We start from the raw sequence: 18,612 nt of genomic DNA, 5'->3' as shown, positions 1-18,612 counted from the left end.
ATATGAATAGAGAATTTGGAGGGAGACAGAACACAACTCAGGTCTGGAACTAGACTACAGGGAAAATGCCTGCTAGAAGCCTGCCTCTGCATTTTAGCAGACTTCGAGTAGTTAAACTTGTGGAGACACACTCCTGTGCCACATGGCACAGATCCTGGGGTGTGATCTGATTGCTATGGGTGGACTCGGTGTCAGTGATCTCAGCAGAATTTCTCATGTTGCAATATAACGTGGGACACTTTGCCTGTTAACACATGTGACAGGCACCACTGCCCCTGTCATTCAAACTACCCAAGTGTGATCTGCAAGTACAGAAAAAAATGCATACAAAAAACTGCTCAATTCATGGAACAGTATAGTCACACCTCTGCACTCATCTTCATTTCATGAGAGAAGGAGTTGCCTCAAGGAGGGGAAGATGGATAGAAAAGTACTGCCATTTTGTGGGCCCCACTGTACAGCTTTGCAAAAGATAAACACTTGACTGCAGGTTAGGAGATGCTGCTATTCAGAAGCTCTGAATAGTGGTATTTTGAGGTAATCATTAATTTTGTCACAGGAATTTGACCTGCATAGGTCTACTTTATAGGACTCTCAGATCCAATACTTGTCCTGGGCTGCTACTGATAGAATAAATGCACTTTCAGAGATGTCTGAGATCCTGTAAGGGTTTAGTATCCTGCATAGTAGCTGTACTACAAAAGAAAAGGAATTATGATCATAACCAGTTTAAGAGGGGGAAAGAGTCCTTTATACCTTCTTCCCTTCTGTACAAGGCCTAACTCTGCTCCGAGCTATAGAGAAAGGAAGGCTCCTGCTTGCCTCGTGGGTCAAGGATTTCTTTCAGTAGTAAACATGTAGGTTTAAAACAGTACTGATGGTTAAGATAGAAACATAAATAGTATTAAATCCAAGCCAACTCTGACACCTTGTTTTCTGGATTTTCTGTGAGCTTCCCACCCTCCCCCCAAGAGGACACTGACCAAGCTTTATCTTTAGCTGCAATGCTCTCACTGTGTTGATGCATGCTTATGCTCTACAAACCTCGGTCCCCGTAGTTCAATTAGCAATGGTCCATTCTTGTCTAGCTGGATTTGATAAATGGGGTTATTTTTGTAGGTGTCTCTGAAGTTTCCACATCCTCCAGCACTGTGACCTTTCCACTGTCCATTAACCTGAAGGAAGTCAAAAGTACAGAAAATATATCCTGAGGATTTGTGTTGCTTACATATAAACACAATCAAGAGTAGAGGCTCCTCTCACTTTAGAGGTCACTGACTTTAGTAAGCTCTCCTAATTTTTAAAGGGAAGGGAAAGACCATGTTAAGTATTCCAAGTTTCACTGCTGTCCTCCACTCCCCTTGATCAAAGCCTTACATCCCTTGGAAGGGTACTGTACCTTTTCAGCTTATATTACATAAGTAACACGTGACTGTTTCTGACTATGACAGATCTATATCCCCATCTATCCCATGCCTGCTAGACTATGCAGGTTATTTTTTTTTTTCTCAGACACTTCTCTGTCGGGCTAAATGAGAAGCAGCAGTGATACAGGAAGTACAACAGTAATGGTGGTGTAACCTTTGCTTTTAAAAATCGCTGCCTCCAGCCCTGTCCATCACATCTATGCTCTCTGAGAACCAGCACTGCAGTGACAAGATAACCATAAGGATAGATTCTGCAAAGAAAAAGACACACAAGAGGAAAGTTGCTGCTCAGACTTTGAGAAACAGGCCATCTGTTTCCAAGTTCCTCCTGCTAGTCATTAAACTGAAAGGTTAGACTCGTAAGACATGCCAGGCATTCACACAAATTTATAGCTGAGATCCATTTCTCCTGTTACTTCCCTCCCCTTTCTGTCAAACCAACAAGGGGAAACATTTTTCCTCGTGATTTAATTGCTTTATTCAGTGTCAAAAAACCTCAAACACAGCAAGTTTGGAAGCAAGGGGGATTTCTCCCCCTACCATGCTGCTACCCAGGAACATAAAACTCTGTGTGTGCTGTTAAGCTTTCCAGCCCTTTTCTACCTCTGCTGCACTTAATTCCAGGAATCACACTAGGGCTTGGTGAGCTCCAGAGGTGACCACTCGACTCGAGTATAGGACATCTAACAGAACTTTCTTTTATGGGTAAACTTTGTATTAGTTCTCTGCTTGCTTTTAAACATGATGACCGCTAAGCAAGCATAAAAGACGCATTAAATACAGACAACTAAATTTTTGTATTTAATCCTAAAGACAGAGTTGGCCTTGGATAGCTAGAACATGCCTCTTTTTTTTTTTTTTTTGAATACTAGGCAGACATATTCAAATCATTAACTGGAGGTTTCCACATACTTAATTTTCTTTTGAAACACAGTACAACATAAAACAGATGTTCTTCCTCAAACTGACTGGTACCTTTAATGCATTTTTGATCTCCTAAAGCACTCGCTCAAAGTAAGCCCAGTTTTTACAAGCAATAAAGGACAATGGTTTCTTGGAAGAACTAAGCAAATCATCTCACTGTCCCCAGGAATCTCTCTAGTCACTCACCATTCTCCAGAACAGGCTAGCTTCAAGGGGCTGTTCCAGAAATAACAGCTGGTGTGGAACACTGTCTGAACTCGAGAGCCTCGCTGCAAGCCAGCGTGTGCCCCTGACCACACAAAGTCATGCAAGCCTTGGCTTCAGGCACAAGTGTCCTAGAAAATGGACTGTTCCACCGTGGCTCAAACTCCCTTGTTTCCCTCTTCTTGAAGAAGTTATTATTTGAAGAGAAGACTTCTGAGTATAGTAGATTCCCCGGGGTATGCATGGTAGGTACATAGTTAAAGTTAAGAGCTGCTGGCTTATTCTTTCTTGGGGGTAAAATTGCCAGTATATGAAAATACATGCAAGTCACTCTATCCTGTGAGTTCTTGGCTATATTTATACTTCAGCTGAAGGTGTAAGTGCAGCTCACACTGACAGCTGAAATATGAACAGCAGCTGGCCCCAAAACTGCCTGGGCTTCTCACTTAGTTTCAGTCAAGTTTTTCACTCTTACTTTTTTTTTTTACTGTACTTTTGGGGAGCATTTTTACATGAAATGTACCATGGGTTTATTGCTTTCATCCTGTTTGGCAATGGGAGTGCTTATCCCAATAATTACAAACCTTTGAGACATCTGCAAAATTTAGGAACTGTAAGTATTGTGATATTGCCATCTTAAGTTGGTTTGTCACAGTCCTGCTAGTGGTGCCTTCAGTTTACTGATTTTGTCCCATCATGCCAAGAGTTTTCCCAAGAAAATCACCCAGTTCTCCCAAGGGGAGACAGTCCATGCTTTTGTGGTGCTTTTACTCTGTAGCATTACAAGCACAATCTGATCTCTGCAGAGAGATGACTTACTAGGGTACAGGTTCTAAAGGCCAGTCTATTCTACAAAGGCTTTGCAGAATGTCTGCAATGGCACAGCTGCAACAGCACACTCTGCAGTGAAGGTGGAGAAGTAGTATAAAAATATATTTCAAAACCTTGTACGTCGCAAATACGGAAAAGCCAAACCAGAATTATTATCCAGTGACCCATAAAATAAAATGTTTCCTTACCCGTTTGGAAATGGTGTAAGGTGTAGGAATCTTGGAAAAGGTGAACTTGCACAAGGAGTACACCTGTGTTGTACAAGAAGCAGCAGGTCACAATTTCACCTTGCACTTTTCATATGAAATCATGACAAATCAAAAAATAATTGCTTACACAAATTTTTAGATACTTGTTCACTTCATGCCCATATTGCCCATCAGACGATCCTGTGTCAGACTCAAAATCCTGAACAGTGCTGGGACTAACAAGACTTAGTTCTACTTAGTTTTTATTTAAACAAAAGGCAAAATGGAAACATTATTTTTAAGTGACAAAAAGAGGTATCTAGTATTGACCACCACGTGACTCAGCAGTTAGAGAAAAACCAAATACTAAGTCCAAAGACTTAGGGAAGTCAAAAAAATTTAAAATCTTAACTGGGATCTAAAATGGGCATATTTTGGATACACAGAGAGCCAATGATCTGCCTGTACACAGATTTTTTTATTCTAGGAAATAAGAGTATTTTTCAGCTGATTTCATTACTGAAATTTCATTGCTAAACGCGTGCATGCTGTCTTAACTACAAACAGAGAGTGTGATCAAACACTTCATCCAGAGGTTCTACTCCATCAATCATAGCCTCCCCTCCCCAAAATAGCAATATGGACCCAGAATTACACTTTTTAATCAAATTTAAAAATAAAGGATGCCTTATAGTTTAATTGCTTACATTCATTATGAAACCAACAGCACATACCCTGATGGTGTAATGGATAGTGTTTTGTTTCTCATACTGGGACACCACTAAGGTAAATGTATGGGGCCCTGGAGAGGTCAACTTAATCTTAGTCAGATAATGAGGACTGTTGATCCGAATACCATCGATATATGGAGGAGGATCAGCTGAAAAAGAAAAGGACGAACATTTTTCTGGATCAAAAAATTCACAAAGTGAACAGACCTGAGTGCTTTCAAAACAGAGCCTCAAGACTTATAAAAAGGACATATAATCTTAAGAGCAACTGCTTTTTTTCAGGAGAGGTACATCACACATGGCAGGACACATATTCTGCGCTTGGGAAGTACAGCTTAAATCTCAAGACTTGCAAGAACTGCTTATCTGTCCCCCACCGATGTCACAAATAAGACCTATATGTGATCATGAAATTTCACGAGAAAGACAAGGAACGTTTGAGCACTCTTTAAAAAAATCTCTGAGGTGTCTGTTCCTTCTCCATTGGCTGGACAGTTCCAGAATGCAAGCTGCCAAAATCTTTGGCCACTGGGTAAACAAGACTTAAAACATGTTAATTCTTTTGACTACATCACACACACTTTTTCTCCCCATATCCTTACACAGATGTATTTGCATCCCAGTACCAACGCACATGTGGTACTTAGAAACATCCTAAATGTTTGATTTTACAATTAGACAATGTAATTTGTTATTTGGCCTCTAATTGGTTCTTTCCAGACTTCTTTTAATTTCAGTGAAGCAGGACCAAATCTAGCCAATTACTTCAACAGGCCGAGGATCAGGTCCTTTTATTTCCTTCCACAAAGCAACATGGGAGAGGGGAAAGGATTAATATAAAACAATAAGAAGCTTAGGAACGGGAAATCTCGGCCCTTGCTGCCAAAGGATTAACCTGCTTTGTTCTGATCTTATTTTAACAGATGGTTAAAAATAATACTGCAGCTTGACCAATCTATTTCCATGGAAAAAGGTTTTAAACAAGTTTGAGCTCGTGAGATGAAAAGTTTTTAAAAGAGTTTGGGTAGCAAGACAAAACATGAATCATTCAGTTCTTGCTAGTGATCTTGCTAGGAGACTGTCTCCTTCAAGCACAGCAGAATTCCCTCCACTACACAACGTGTCTGGTTTGCCAACTTAAGAATGTTTTCAGTGAGACTCATGTAAAATAAGCACTGCTGCAATTACTAGCAAAACCAGAAGCAAGTCTTGGGCTGTAAGGAGAAGCAGATGCTTTAAGAAAATCAGCTCTTGCAAAAACAGGTGATGGTTTGGTCAGGTCTCAACAGATGCTTTCAGCAGAAAGACAGCTTGGATTCTAGGGAAATTGGTCAGCAGAGTTCACTGAACAAGACCAGATGCGAGCAATGCAACACTTACCAGCGTGTCTCAGCCTGTGTTTCAGATCTGCTATCTGTCTTGAAATAAAGCATACTTGGCTTTTTCACAGCTACAGCAAAAGCTCCAAAAGCCAAACCCTTTTTCTCAAGGTGAGCAGAATCTGATATATAATGACTAAGACTGGTATTTTGATAAAATTTGAACATCTAAGTATTTTTCTTAAATATTCCTGGAAATATATTGAAGCGTTCACCTGTATCTCATAAGCTTGCTTTAGGTACTTTATTAAGCCAAATTCACAGAACAATTAACCTTGATTATTTTCATTTAGTGGAAGCTGTAGACCTTTAAGTAATTTCACAAATGCAGGAAATAATTATGCTATCAGAGAAACAGAAGCACAGCATCTGTTCCCGCTAAGCATTAAGTACTGCCACTGCAAAATAAACAGAAGAATAAAGAAAATGCTGCAGCAAAGTAAGTGTCAGCAGGACTGTGTAGATCTCTTAGTGTGCTTATTCTTTCAGTGTAGACTGCTGAAGGTGATCAAACAGAGCTAAACAACTATTTCATAAGACTGACCTCTTAGTGAGGCATCTAGTCTTAAAGCAAAAAAACGCCTTTCCTCTCCACAAAATTCTTTGTAATTCTTCATATATAATAATATAATTTTGACAATTAAGGTACACTAACCTGGATAGTAAACTTTTTTGCCATCAGTCTTGTACACAACCATTGTAATGAATTCCCGATTGTGTGCAAAGTCGTCCTGTAAAAAAACCAACCAAACGCACAAATCAAGCAGATTGTACCCTTCTGTGAAACATAATTAATGCTTAATTAGAGACAAGGACACATCTACCATCCCTTTTGATCACTGCATGATACGATCTGATATTTATATTTACTGAGATACCCAGTGCAATAGTTTTTAAAATGCCTGAAATAAATAAATTGCTGCTAATTTAACCTATTCAGGCCCCAGGATACAAAATTACTTCAAAACCTCTATGGTGGAGAAGAACCACTTAGCTCAAATGTAACTCTGGGTCTATTTCAATTTTAGATATGTGTACCTGCTGAATTTAAAATTTATACATACACACACAGGCACAGACGGATGAACATGAAACAGGAGTAGTAATATACCAATAACAGGAAGGTTTACGGAATAAGCACCCAGCACCTTGTCAGTGATGTGCCTGCTGAGCAGGACCCAGACGGCAGCACCACCCTGTGGACACTGCACCTCCAGCTTGTACTGAGGATTGTTGGCCAGGCTGTAGGCATCCTTCACCGGGCCCTGCTTTGCATCCCAGGTACTAAAAGTGATACAGACACGATGTTAGATGAGTAAGAAACTAATTGATACTTTGAAACTTAACTCCAAATCCTACCTATACACAGAGCGAGCTATTATTAGTAAGAAGCCTAATTTTCTACTGGAATCTATGACAGTGGTTATGGAATCCAGTCTCGTCAGAAGCATTATCTTAGAACATTGTTTTATAAATGAGTTCACTACAATATATGTGTGATAATTAAAAATGCTAAACACAAACAGCCTGGCTGGTGACTGCAAGCACACAAAGCCCAGAAAAAAATGGAACCATTCAGGGAGTCTGAGCTACACATATATTATAGTCATGATTGCCTACACCAATATTAAAAGAAAAAAACCTAAGATACTGTAGCTGCAGAAATCCATCCATAAGCCATGGTTAATTCAAAAAGCTTGCCAATTTTTTTCATCCAGTTCTTTTATTGAGGCAATTTTAAATTTTTTATTTTAAAATTTGATCTGTTTCATGTCTGGAAGGGTGCCCTGCAGGAAGTGTTAAAGATCTTTGAGGTACCCTACTGCAGAATCTGCCTGGTGCCTCATGAACTATCTAGACAAGGAAAATACAATGTGAAAAAAACAGAAAGTGCTGATGACTGAATGAAAAGTGTGGCATACTGTAAGCAGAAATGTATACAGCTATTCCTAAGTCTCACTGACACTCCCACATTTTTAAAACTGAACAGAAGACTACATTAACTAAGCTTTAACTACATTGTGGAAGACTACATTAACTAAGCTTCAAATTATAACCATCATTACTCAGCTTTTTATGGCAGCTGCCACTGTCCTAAGGCACTTTGCTACACAGAGGTACGAGAAACACTAATAATATAAGGAGAAGCACACCAGTAGGTGAGCTTTGACATTAGCATCCACATTACCTCATCTTACTATACCACCACAGTGTATTTCAGAAATAATTGGAACACAAAGAAGGAGCCTTTACAGATAAGCTCAGCAGTCACACTGTGGATAAAGAAGCTTGTGCAGAGCTAACACAAGCAGAAACAATTGTGGAAGCAGTGGCAAAGTGCAGTATAGTGGAGCACAAAAGTATAGAAACCCTTGCTTTCCAAAACCAAGACACAGATACGCACAGTTATCCTCAAACTGGGAGACAAAAAACCTGAATGTGATGGACATTTGATAAGAGATGAGTATCACATTCAGAAAAAAACAATAAATCAGCAGACAAGAAAGATTAGTTATGATAATTACAACTGGTGAGAAATAGAATTGGTTAAACTACCCTGACTTCAGTGAGCACCTGTGAAGACAACACACACTGAACAGCTGACTTGCAACAGGCCATAAAAATTAATTCCAAATAAAAAGGAGGTCACTCAAGCACTGTCTGGTCACTGCTTAGAGACAGACTGCACAAAAAATTTTGATTTCTATTCCGAGAGATGTGGGACTGAGGTCAGAATGTGGTTATACAACCTTAGGTCCACAGCAACATCACAAAGGTCACTGGAGCTTCAACTGAGTTACAGAAATAGTGAAGAAGAAAGCCTGGGCTGAGAATTTAGAAGTGTGAAGTCAGGCTCAAAAGCATATGGTTGAAGTTCAACCTCCTAGCTGTAACTAGGAAGAATGGAAGGAAGGAAACACCTACTCAGAACACTTACTGAGATTTTGACACAAAAATTTTATCTTTTGGACCAACCTGTGAATACATGTAGATTCCTTAAAAAGACTTGGGTTCCAACTCAAATAAATAACATCATAGTACTGGCACAGGTCCTCCCAGGAAATCCAGAAAATGCCTAAAAAGGAAAGGTTGTTATTGTTTTCTTAGCAGATACCTTGATTTTACTTGTTTCTCAAAAGTCTCTTTCTGGGCAAATGATACAGCTTAAATAAGCCAACATTTCTGCAAAACTTAGTTTGCAGAACTGCACTGTCCAAATGTCTAACTTCAAACTTATCCCCCCAAACAAACAAGTTAAAGCAAGAAAAAAAAAAAGTTAGTCTTTGCTTATTATCAAGAACTTTCTGAAGCTGTCAGAATGCCTTTCATTCTCAAGCAGGTCTGAGAGGATCTGTTGTGTTGAAAGAGACATCATTAGGTGATTCTGACCTGCCTTCCCCTTTCCTAGGTTTCTGAAAACAAAAATGACATAGTCAAAGGGGTTCCTGCAATTCACAAAACATCCTGCAGTAATCATCCAGCACAATCAACTATTCAATCAACATATGAGCACGTTTGAATGTATTTCTAAGATACTTCATCTAATGCCTATGTCACTTGCTTTTGGCACCCTGAATTTGCTTCACCTTTACAACATCCTCCCTTACAACTCCCTTTACAACATAGCTGCCTTAATTCCAAGCTCCCTTAACTCCAGCCAACAACAGTGCCTGCAAGACAACAGATTCCTAATGGAATGAACTCTTAAAATGATAACAGCCTTATAATTCAAGTCTCTGACATAGGCAGCTGCAGATCTTGCAGCACTAAAAAACAGTCATAATAGCTACACACAAAAAGTAAGACCAGAGGGCAAATCAAGTTAGAAGGAGCAACACCATTAAAATTACTAATGTAATTTTATATAAGATTTTAACTACTAGATGTTACAAACTACTTACTAAATGAATTGGTAAATAAATAATGAGCTACTCTCTTATAACTGTCACAAAGCCAGGGCTGCTATTCTTATATTTAAATCAAAAGTTTTCCTTATGCATTTGCAACGAGGCTTATCAATAAATGCTATAATGTAATGGATTTGGATGCATACTGTTGTAGAAACAGAGTGGCACTGAACAAAAGGGCTCCCTCACAGAGATATGCAGATAGCAACTAAGATACAGTAGAAAGCAGAAATTTCTTTCTGAAAGTAAAATGCAGCTGCTGCAGAATTTCTAAACTCTTGGCGAGCTGCCCTTCCACCACCAAATCCACACCGACTTTCCAGATACTAAACTCTGCTGCTCCCTAGGAAAGATGGGACAATGCTGGGCATCATTCCAAGTGGTTTCTCTGAGCAGGGACATTAGTAGTACCACTGTCTCAAAGATGGATCTCAATCTAATCTTACAACTTGAAATACAGTGTATATAATTAATATATCTATAAACAAATCTTCAGTGTAATGCAAGGGAGAAAGAACCCACTTACCTCCAGCACAGGCAAGACTAATTTAAATACTGATTACAGTAAGCATGTTGAACATATTTGCTAATGTCATAGGGAAAACCCCACAGAAAGCCCAATCACGTATTAAAAAGCACGTTCTCTTTACACTGAACTCCCCCATACTCAGATACTGAGACAGCAACACATAAGCAAGGAGGTACTTTCTTGTCAATGAATTTGAGATATATTTGACAGTCCAAATTATTTAAACCTCATTAAAACCTGAAATGACAGATTTAGATACAGAAACACTTCCTCAGCTTTTGGACTACTTAATCCCTAGTATTTGTTTTATTCTCCTTGTGCTTAAGCATTTCTTTCCACCTTCCTACAGGGATGTGCGACAAAGACCTGTATTATTGGAAAAAAATAGTGACTTTTCAAACTTTATTACCATTGTCTATTTTCTGAGCTGTTCTTGGATCAAAGTTCAAGTATTTTTGTAAATCTGGGGTCCAATTTCTTGTGTCATTTTCACTGTATCGTCCCTTCCAACGTAAGTGGCTCCAGGGATTTTTCAACTGAAGAAATCGAAGTCCCTAAAGAATCATAAAATAAAATTCATCTTGTCAGCATAATTTTTACATATTAAAAGTATTTTTTTATATGGACCAATAGCTAAAGAAAAGACAGAATCATTAAGTTTTCTGGAATTTCCCAGTGGAGACCAAGACAAAATACACTATATTAGCCATTAGAGAAAAAAATCAGTAGCTACCCACCTAAGATAAACCTAGAAACCCACTGGAATTTTCAAACAGGCATCTGAAAAGGCCTTCAGTTTCATTTGATACCTTATATTCTCTTATGTCCAAGACTGCATATGCATGGGTTGGAACTAAACCCCATTTTTCTCCTTCCTCTTCAGACATCACCCCTGTTGCTGTGGTAATAAGGACATCTCCCTTGTGAAATCTGTTCAAAAAGAGGTGAAAAATACCTTAATTAAAACCTTGCAAGTTGCAAACTAACGTTTGCCAGACTGTTATTAGTACATTTTTGGACTGTCCATTAGCATGACCTTGCTTTATAAAAACTGGGGGGTTTTTAGTCAGCAGAAATCACTCCTGATAAAGCTTGAGAAAGCGGAACTATTTTTCTTTCAGAATTAAGTATAGACTCTAAGTGAAAAGTTTTGTGTTACGAAGAGCAATTGTTAATTTTGCAACAATTATTACTGTGAAAACGCACTATCACGTTTCCCAGCCTGTGCTAGAACTCAAGTACAGGCTCAGTGTCCCCAGACAGTGTACAGGGTCGCTGGGCCATGGATCAAAACATTTTCAGTCTAGCACAGGTAAGCAATAGTGATGCTATAATGGCTAGATACCATTCTAACTGCAGTCACCCCCCCAGATTACACTGCTGGAATATCTGAAGAATTGTGGACAGTCATCTAAAGAGCCCCTAATCAACTGAAAAAGCACTGTCAAAAGAGTTATGTTCTTTTATCATGAATACAGATGTTTCAGTCAACAGAATAACACCCCTCTACTGCATGGACATATAAAAGAAATTGGTTGCACAAAACCATTTTGAAAGAAATCCAAGTATTTGATAGCTGGCATTTATAAATTGCAGCTATGTCTTTCACCACAAGTAGAATAATAGAATCATTTAGTTTGGACCTTTAAGACCATCAAATCTAACTGTTATGGTAGGTCTGAAGACCAATATTTCAGTTTTGATAGATTTTCACTGCTCCTCCAGGAGACTTACTAATGGAGCATAATCTTGTGATATGGTTAGAAACACTATATTATGTCTGCTTGCTAAGGACAGCAGGAAAGTGCCTAAGTTCAGGGGAGCTGTGTGAGAACAACTTTTAAACACTTAACTTGTATGTTAGTTCCAAGCTGCTCTTCTCTGACTCTACGTTCTATTTTCTTCAACAAGAAAAGGGCTGTTTTTTTGCTTTGTATGTAAAGAATCAAAATTCCACAATATTTTACTCTTCTGTTCTATCAAAGCCACCAATACCTCAATTTTTCTTCTTCCACAAAGGATACAGAGATTTTATAAAGCGCAATTTGTAGCAGTGCCAAAATGCTATCAAAGGATCTGTGATGACTGTACTGCTTTTACAGTGATAATGCAACTACTACACAGCAAGCATTTTAATTACTTAGGAAAGAACAAACATCTACCTCTGATAAAGCATTCTGAAAGTACTGTCTTTATTGAAAGCTTGATTGTCAGAGTGCATAGCAATTCTTTCAGGTATCCAACCAGTCAGTGCATGGAGATCAATGTTCTGAAAAGCAAATGGCATCTTATAAAAACGCCTTGAAAGAAATCAAGTATACACATGGTACAGTACAACTCTACACCTAAAAAGCTCAAGCTAAAGACTAACAAACAAGTTTAACAAGAACAAAACCAAACAAAAAACTCAAATAAACAATAAATTCAAAACAAACAAACCAACCAACCAACCAACCAAAAAAATCCACAAAAAAACCCTCCACAAAACAAAACAAAAAGCTGGGATTTCAGAGTAACAGAAGCATAAGAAAATCATCAGTCACAGTCATTTGTGTGACATGTTCTATTTATTTCATTGATTCACAGACTTTTAAAGCACAGTCTCAAAAGCAGTATATATGCATTTTAAATAATAAAGTTTTACTTCTAAGGCTCAGGGTTTCCGTTTTTTATCCTTTTTGGTAAAGCTGACACTGACATGTATTTCCATAAAAAGACGCTTTAATCTCGCAACTCCTTGAAATATTGCTTATTCCTCTCCTTTTGCTTTGTACTCCTCAAAGCAAAAGCAGGCACTCTAAATGCTTGAAGTGTCAATAATCAGCACTGCTGGGTGGGAACTTGAGGAATTACAAGTACAAGACAGCCAGTAAGTAACCCTGATTACACAAGGAAGCTAAAATACAGTGGAAAGCGCAGGGGGTGGGAAGGGTGGAGATTAAATGTCACCAGTCAAGCTATTTTTTTCAGATAGCAAGTTAGAGAACAACAATGGGAATAAAACACATCTATTTTCACCAGCTTCTGTCCTTCAAAACAAAGCGGCCTGACAATGACATATGCACAGATAAAAATGTGTGCTACATTTACCCATTACACAAAGCCACATTTATTCCATAACAATTTTTCAAGAGGTGACGGTTACCAAGTATACCCTCCAAGAATGTGATTAACTAGAATGCGCACAGCACCATGAAATAAAAAAATATACTAGTAAAGTTTTAAAGAATTTTAAAATTCTTCCTGAGGCTTCCTGAGTAACAAATTAAGATTATAAGGGATACTCATTTCAGTAACTCGTCCCTCTTTGAAAGAATAATTTGCATGTCAGTTTAGCTGCTGTACAGTGACTGTCTCTTTAGTAACCACATTACAGGAACCCAATACATATTTATGTAGGTGAGTGGAACAATCTGATAAACAAAATTGCACAGATCAAACGTACTAAATGACTAGCCCGTTCCTTTCCCAGCTGACTCCATTACCTAATGAGGGAGAACTGCCCTATTTAGTGAAAGAGTTAGAAACCAAAATCAACAGTATTGATACGGGCAAAGAAAATTTATGACTTCACCCAACACTTTCATCTAGACTCTACATAAAACAAACGTACTTCCCGCCCACAAGTATCAATACTGCAGTCTGAGAACTAAGATTAACTCTGACCATCAAGATATCTTGCTCATTCTGTTTTGATGAAATAATTTCCTTAAGTACAGCTAAGAATATTTGAAAGAAAGAAACAGAAAAAAATATAAAGAAAATATCAAATCCAATATTTGTCTCCCCAAGCAATTCACTTTGATTACACTAGAAGGAAATTATTTGACCCAATATTATCTAAGTGGAATTTCTTCCTCTTAAAAATAATCTCATACTTACAGAATTCGATCCAGGAAAATCATATCCTCCCATGACCTTCATGTAAGCCTTTTCTATTAGTGATACCCATAATTCATTCTTGTTATTAGAATAAGAGCAGAGAAGTTCCCCACTATGATCAACAGGTAACTGGTCATCTATGATTACCTGTTTGAAATGAATGAAAAATCATCATAAACCTAATAAGATATTTTGAAAGTGCTTAGGAAATAACCCAAACCCCTCATTAATACACAGCCTCTCAGATACAGCCAAACCTGAGCATTATTTTCACATACGGACACCTCTATCAATCCTGCAGTGGTTTGCCCAAGTGAACAAGAAATTCTGTTGCCATCTCTGACTTGCACTGGCCCAACAGGGTGACCAGTGATTGGCTGCCTCTCTTTCCCCTACGTAAAATAGGCATGATGACAGTACAGGCTTATAAAGTGTTTAATATCTATTGCAAAAGACACTCGCAGAAAGGGTCAGTGTAATTACAAGCATAAAAAAAGTAAAATGCGTAAACTAATTACGAATCAGAGCATGGACCGTGCTTGGCAGCCAGCAGAAAAATAAACATTTATTTGTCTATAAGGAAACAAACTGTGTCATATCACTTTCATAGCCTCTACTTCCAAAGCAGCTGTGACAGTATTAACATTTCTTCCTTAAATCAGGTAGTATATATTCCTCATTATCACAGATTGTTACTGCATACTTGTAGTGGTCTGAGACAGTTTCCCTGAATAGATTTTCAGTTTTCTCTTGGCATTAGTCCATTACATACAGGCTACCAAGACAGCACATTTTCTGGTCAAATCCTATCTGTGCAAGAATGAATAATCCTTTTCATAGAAGGGCAAATAGCCATTCATCATAACAAAAGGAAGTCATTAAGAGATATTTTGGAAGGAGTAATAAGAACAAGGCAAACATACAAATGAGACTTCCCTGAAACATTCAGATTCTAGAATTTTGCAGCTTGAGGACTTCCTGACCCAGAGTTTGTATTTTAGCAACTAAGAGCCTTTGAGGAATTTCCACTTACTCCCCCACTCCCATGAATATGCTCACTCAACTTCTGAACGCCCCTAAACATTCATCAGACAATATGATCTGCAATAATCAATGCTACAGTTAAGTATTATATGAAGAAATACATTATTTTATGTCCTTGTTCATTGTGTTGAAAACAAAATTAAGGTTTTTTGTCAGTTTACAAAGTTCTGTGTTCAGACATCTCCTCTCCTTACTAAAAATCTGCAGTCGAGTTACTCCTCTATGGTCATTCCATATCTATACTCTTCCTGGATGTCCCTCTCTGTACTTTTAAATTCTGTAACTCCCTTTCTAAGATGGGGCGGAAAAGTGCACACCCAATTCATAAATATGGGACACACAGTTTTGCTCCTGTTTGGTTTTCATAATTCTTTTCAGTGACATAAGGATTTTTTAAAATTAATTTGATGTAAGGCTATTCTTATGAATGTCTGTAGAAGCAGTACTTACATTTGGTCGCACACTTCACAACTAAAAATTAATCCCAAAAGTTTTAACAATTAAAAAATACTTTCCAAAAAAACCTGCCTAAAGTTTTTGCTACGCAAGCACTTTAGAGTGAAGCAGACCAAGCCTTTAAAATACATGACTTAAAACAGTAATAGCACTAAGTCTCCACAAAATCATTTACCTTTCTAGGTACACCATTGATATGAAGCTTCACCATGTATTTACCACATGGATTATATTCTGGCTCCCCTTTCTTATTCTGAGGGTAAATTATACTGTTAATAGAAAAAAAAAAAAGAAAAAGAGGAAATTGTGACAAATTACTTGGCTGATAGCAATAAAAGTGAGATAACAATGTTTCTGGAATTTACACTTAACATCAATATGGAATTTTTAATGAAGAAGCAACTCAAATTTAAAGTAAAAAATAATCATGTGTAAATAGGTTTTATTTTTCAGGCCCTGCTTTTCCTGCAGCTTTCTGCATAATATAGTAGCAAAAAGAACATAAGTAACCTAATTGTTTCTCAAACAGAAGCAAGGCAAAGAAAATTATCTTACTATTAAACAAATGGTATTTACATATCTGCAATGTCATTCAGGCAAGTACTGTGTTTATAAGTTAAACATTTGAAGCAGAAGGCAGTGCAGAACTCGCTGCTGTTGAAAAGAACACAAGTCCAGTTCTAACGAGAATAGGTTAAAACAAAGCAATCCAGGAACAATCACACATTGGTCTGGCAAAGGGCTCCCATCAAAATCCACAAAACCCATGGCAAATTTATCATGGGATGCCCAACAAGTGCAACTGAGACAGTGTTGTTAACATTAATTCTCCAGTGAGTTGCAAAGTGGACCACCTGTTGCACAGCAGTTGGCATAACAAAGTAGAAAAATGACACTATTAAACATTATAAGTAAAATTTCTATTTAAAAAGTCCCAAAGAAATAAAAGCCCCTTCCAAACTACTCATTACTCCTTGAATCAGATCTAAGTTAAACTCCAGTAACTGTATACATATCTATATATAGTATATATGTATATATATATAGCTCTCAGAAGTGCTCAAACTATAAGTTCTAGGGAGATGAAGGTGATGAAGGTGAAACAACTGCTAGTTTTTACTGGGTACAAGTGTCACAGAACATATTGCAAAAGCTTGGCAGTACTAAGTCTGGAAAGACCTTAGAAATCAACAGCCACTTACCTCGTGATCAATTTTTTGTTATATCTTCTTTCATATGCTGCACTGATAGCTAGTGATGCCACGAAAGAACAATCTGACACTATTGTCTACAAAACAAAAGAAAACCAGTGAGGACATTCACTAATAACTCAAATACTGAAAGATGAATGCAGTGTATGGAGGGAAGGAAAACCATCGGTTAGTCATTGCTTTCAAAAAGGAGAGACTGAAACCAAGAGAAACAAACCCACTACTAAAAGGCAGGAAATGTATGCCTGTTCAACATGAATCCCCTACAAAGCAAACCAAGGTTAGAATTACTAATGACAATCAGAGGCAAGCACAGATACCTCAGCATGCATTCACACCTACTCCTTCCTCCCAAATACCATATCCAAGGGCATAATCTATTACAGATTCTAGAATAGCTTGGACCATTTGCAACTTGACACTGAGACATGTCCCTGTTCTCAACTGGCCACTCTGCTTCCCGTCAAATAAAAATTAAAAGATCTTGCTCATTATTTTTCCCATGCAGTAACTGAAGTGAGCAATTTGCTGCAGAGTACACCTTGCCTTTTTCATACTATACTTACCACTATTTCTGGAAAGCAGGATTTTCAGCTGGAATTCAAATTCTAATTTTCACTGTCACTGCTAACACCTGTTGATTCTTGTGGACAGAAAAGCTTATGGAATCTGAAGTGATGCCATTTATTTATTTATTTAATTTCATAAGGGCCAAGGAATGAACTCTCGCATCTGGGGATTCCTTTTTTGAACAAGAAGGTTCCCTGTAAGCAGCACATATTTCTCTTTAGGAACAATTTACCTGCTTTATGCTGAAACTTGATACAGTGTAGATCATGGTAGGGTTATTTGTTATGTCATCTGGTCGCACCCACTTGGCAAACATTGCTTTCTGCTTGGGGGACAATGGTAACTTCCCACATTTATCACTAGATTTAAAAGACACAAAAAAGTAGAAATAAATCAACAGCAGTTTAAAAAAGCTTTTCATGTTTTGTCCAGTCTTATGTATGTCTGATAGATGGTGCAAAATATGTATAGAACAATTACAAAGCTGTAAAACAATTTAAAGAGCATCACTTCTAAGTGCGTGACCTTTAGAGGAAAAAAAATAAAACCCAGGAGTTTCCCTCATAAAAGATTGAATAGAAGGGAATTCCAAAAAGCCACCTATACCAGTAGAAACTCAAATTCTTCACTTTATCTGAATATGATGAACTTAATAATAAAAACTTTCTTTAGTTTTAAAAATTGAGGCTTGTCTGATTGATAAGCCTTTAGCAAAAAAATGGAAAAAAGTCACAACAAACCAAAGCAAAAAACCAACCCAAGAGTCTTTGTGTATTATGGCTAGGCAATCTTTACATATTATTATTGCTCATGAATAAGGTCTAGCAGTTACATATCACCCTTCCTTGCAATAGTCCTTTACCACCCTCATTTTACAGGGAACTGACGCAGAGGGAGCTAAACTCTGTGTGGAGCAGAATCAGATAACTTGCCAGCCCAGCCCAATATTCCAAAAAGCCAAATATAATGCCATCCTTATAGGCTTGAAGGCACAACTGCAAAAGCACCACCCAGCAAGGTCAGCCTATAATGAAGTCTAAAGTTCAGACTGGAAGAAGGAAGTGGTAGTAGTTAAGTATCTCTGTCTGAATTATGCTTAAAACCCTACCTTATCGATTTTAATCTCCTGAAAAGATAACCCTGAAATACCAAATATGGGAAAGTTTTGAAAATAAAAACAAAAGCGAAGTTCAGAAATTGAACCATACTTACGAAAAAGGCATAGGGAAGGCGAAACGTTCCCTCAGATCAACACTCATGAAAGGTACATATTCAATGCCATTAATTTTTGAAGTCTTCCTGAAAGTCATAAGGAAAAAAATACAGTT

The 18,612-nt window shown here is 37.8% G+C and overlaps 1 protein-coding gene across 4 annotated transcripts in view; it reads right to left on the bottom strand.

The window, feature by feature from the left end:
- Nucleotides 1-18,612, bottom strand: part of CAPN7 (calpain 7) — a 31,663-nt gene that overhangs the window by 2,781 nt on the left and 10,270 nt on the right. For 3 of the 4 annotated variants that reach the window (XR_003572720.1, XM_027897204.1, XM_027897225.1), the window contains 14 exons: nucleotides 18,497-18,583; nucleotides 17,517-17,643; nucleotides 16,706-16,791; nucleotides 15,679-15,772; nucleotides 14,004-14,150; nucleotides 12,284-12,390; nucleotides 10,931-11,051; nucleotides 10,531-10,675; nucleotides 8,661-8,760; nucleotides 6,833-6,968; nucleotides 6,340-6,415; nucleotides 4,309-4,454; nucleotides 3,575-3,637; nucleotides 1,045-1,175 (listed from right to left, as the gene is read on the bottom strand). Coding sequence is in view for 3 of the 4 variants with exons in the window: in XM_027897204.1 (XP_027753005.1) it covers nucleotides 1,045-1,175; nucleotides 3,575-3,637; nucleotides 4,309-4,454; nucleotides 6,340-6,415; nucleotides 6,833-6,968; nucleotides 8,661-8,760; nucleotides 10,531-10,675; nucleotides 10,931-11,051; nucleotides 12,284-12,390; nucleotides 14,004-14,150; nucleotides 15,679-15,772; nucleotides 16,706-16,791; nucleotides 17,517-17,643; nucleotides 18,497-18,583 (1,566 nt within the window). In the remaining variant the exon portion in view is untranslated. The remainder of the gene's footprint in view (nucleotides 1-1,044; nucleotides 1,176-3,574; nucleotides 3,638-4,308; nucleotides 4,455-6,339; nucleotides 6,416-6,832; nucleotides 6,969-8,660; nucleotides 8,761-10,530; nucleotides 10,676-10,930; nucleotides 11,052-12,283; nucleotides 12,391-14,003; nucleotides 14,151-15,678; nucleotides 15,773-16,705; nucleotides 16,792-17,516; nucleotides 17,644-18,496; nucleotides 18,584-18,612) is intronic. The other variant, XM_027897217.1, reaches the window with a different exon arrangement.

This window comes from Empidonax traillii, unplaced genomic scaffold (genome assembly GCF_003031625.1).
Source record: "Empidonax traillii isolate 1590-97213 ecotype Southwest subspecies unplaced genomic scaffold, ASM303162v1 scaffold19:size3308961, whole genome shotgun sequence".
In the NCBI taxonomy this organism is placed as follows: Eukaryota; Metazoa; Chordata; class Aves; order Passeriformes; family Tyrannidae; genus Empidonax; species Empidonax traillii.
This window is presented reverse-complemented; position numbering and strand designations above follow the sequence as displayed.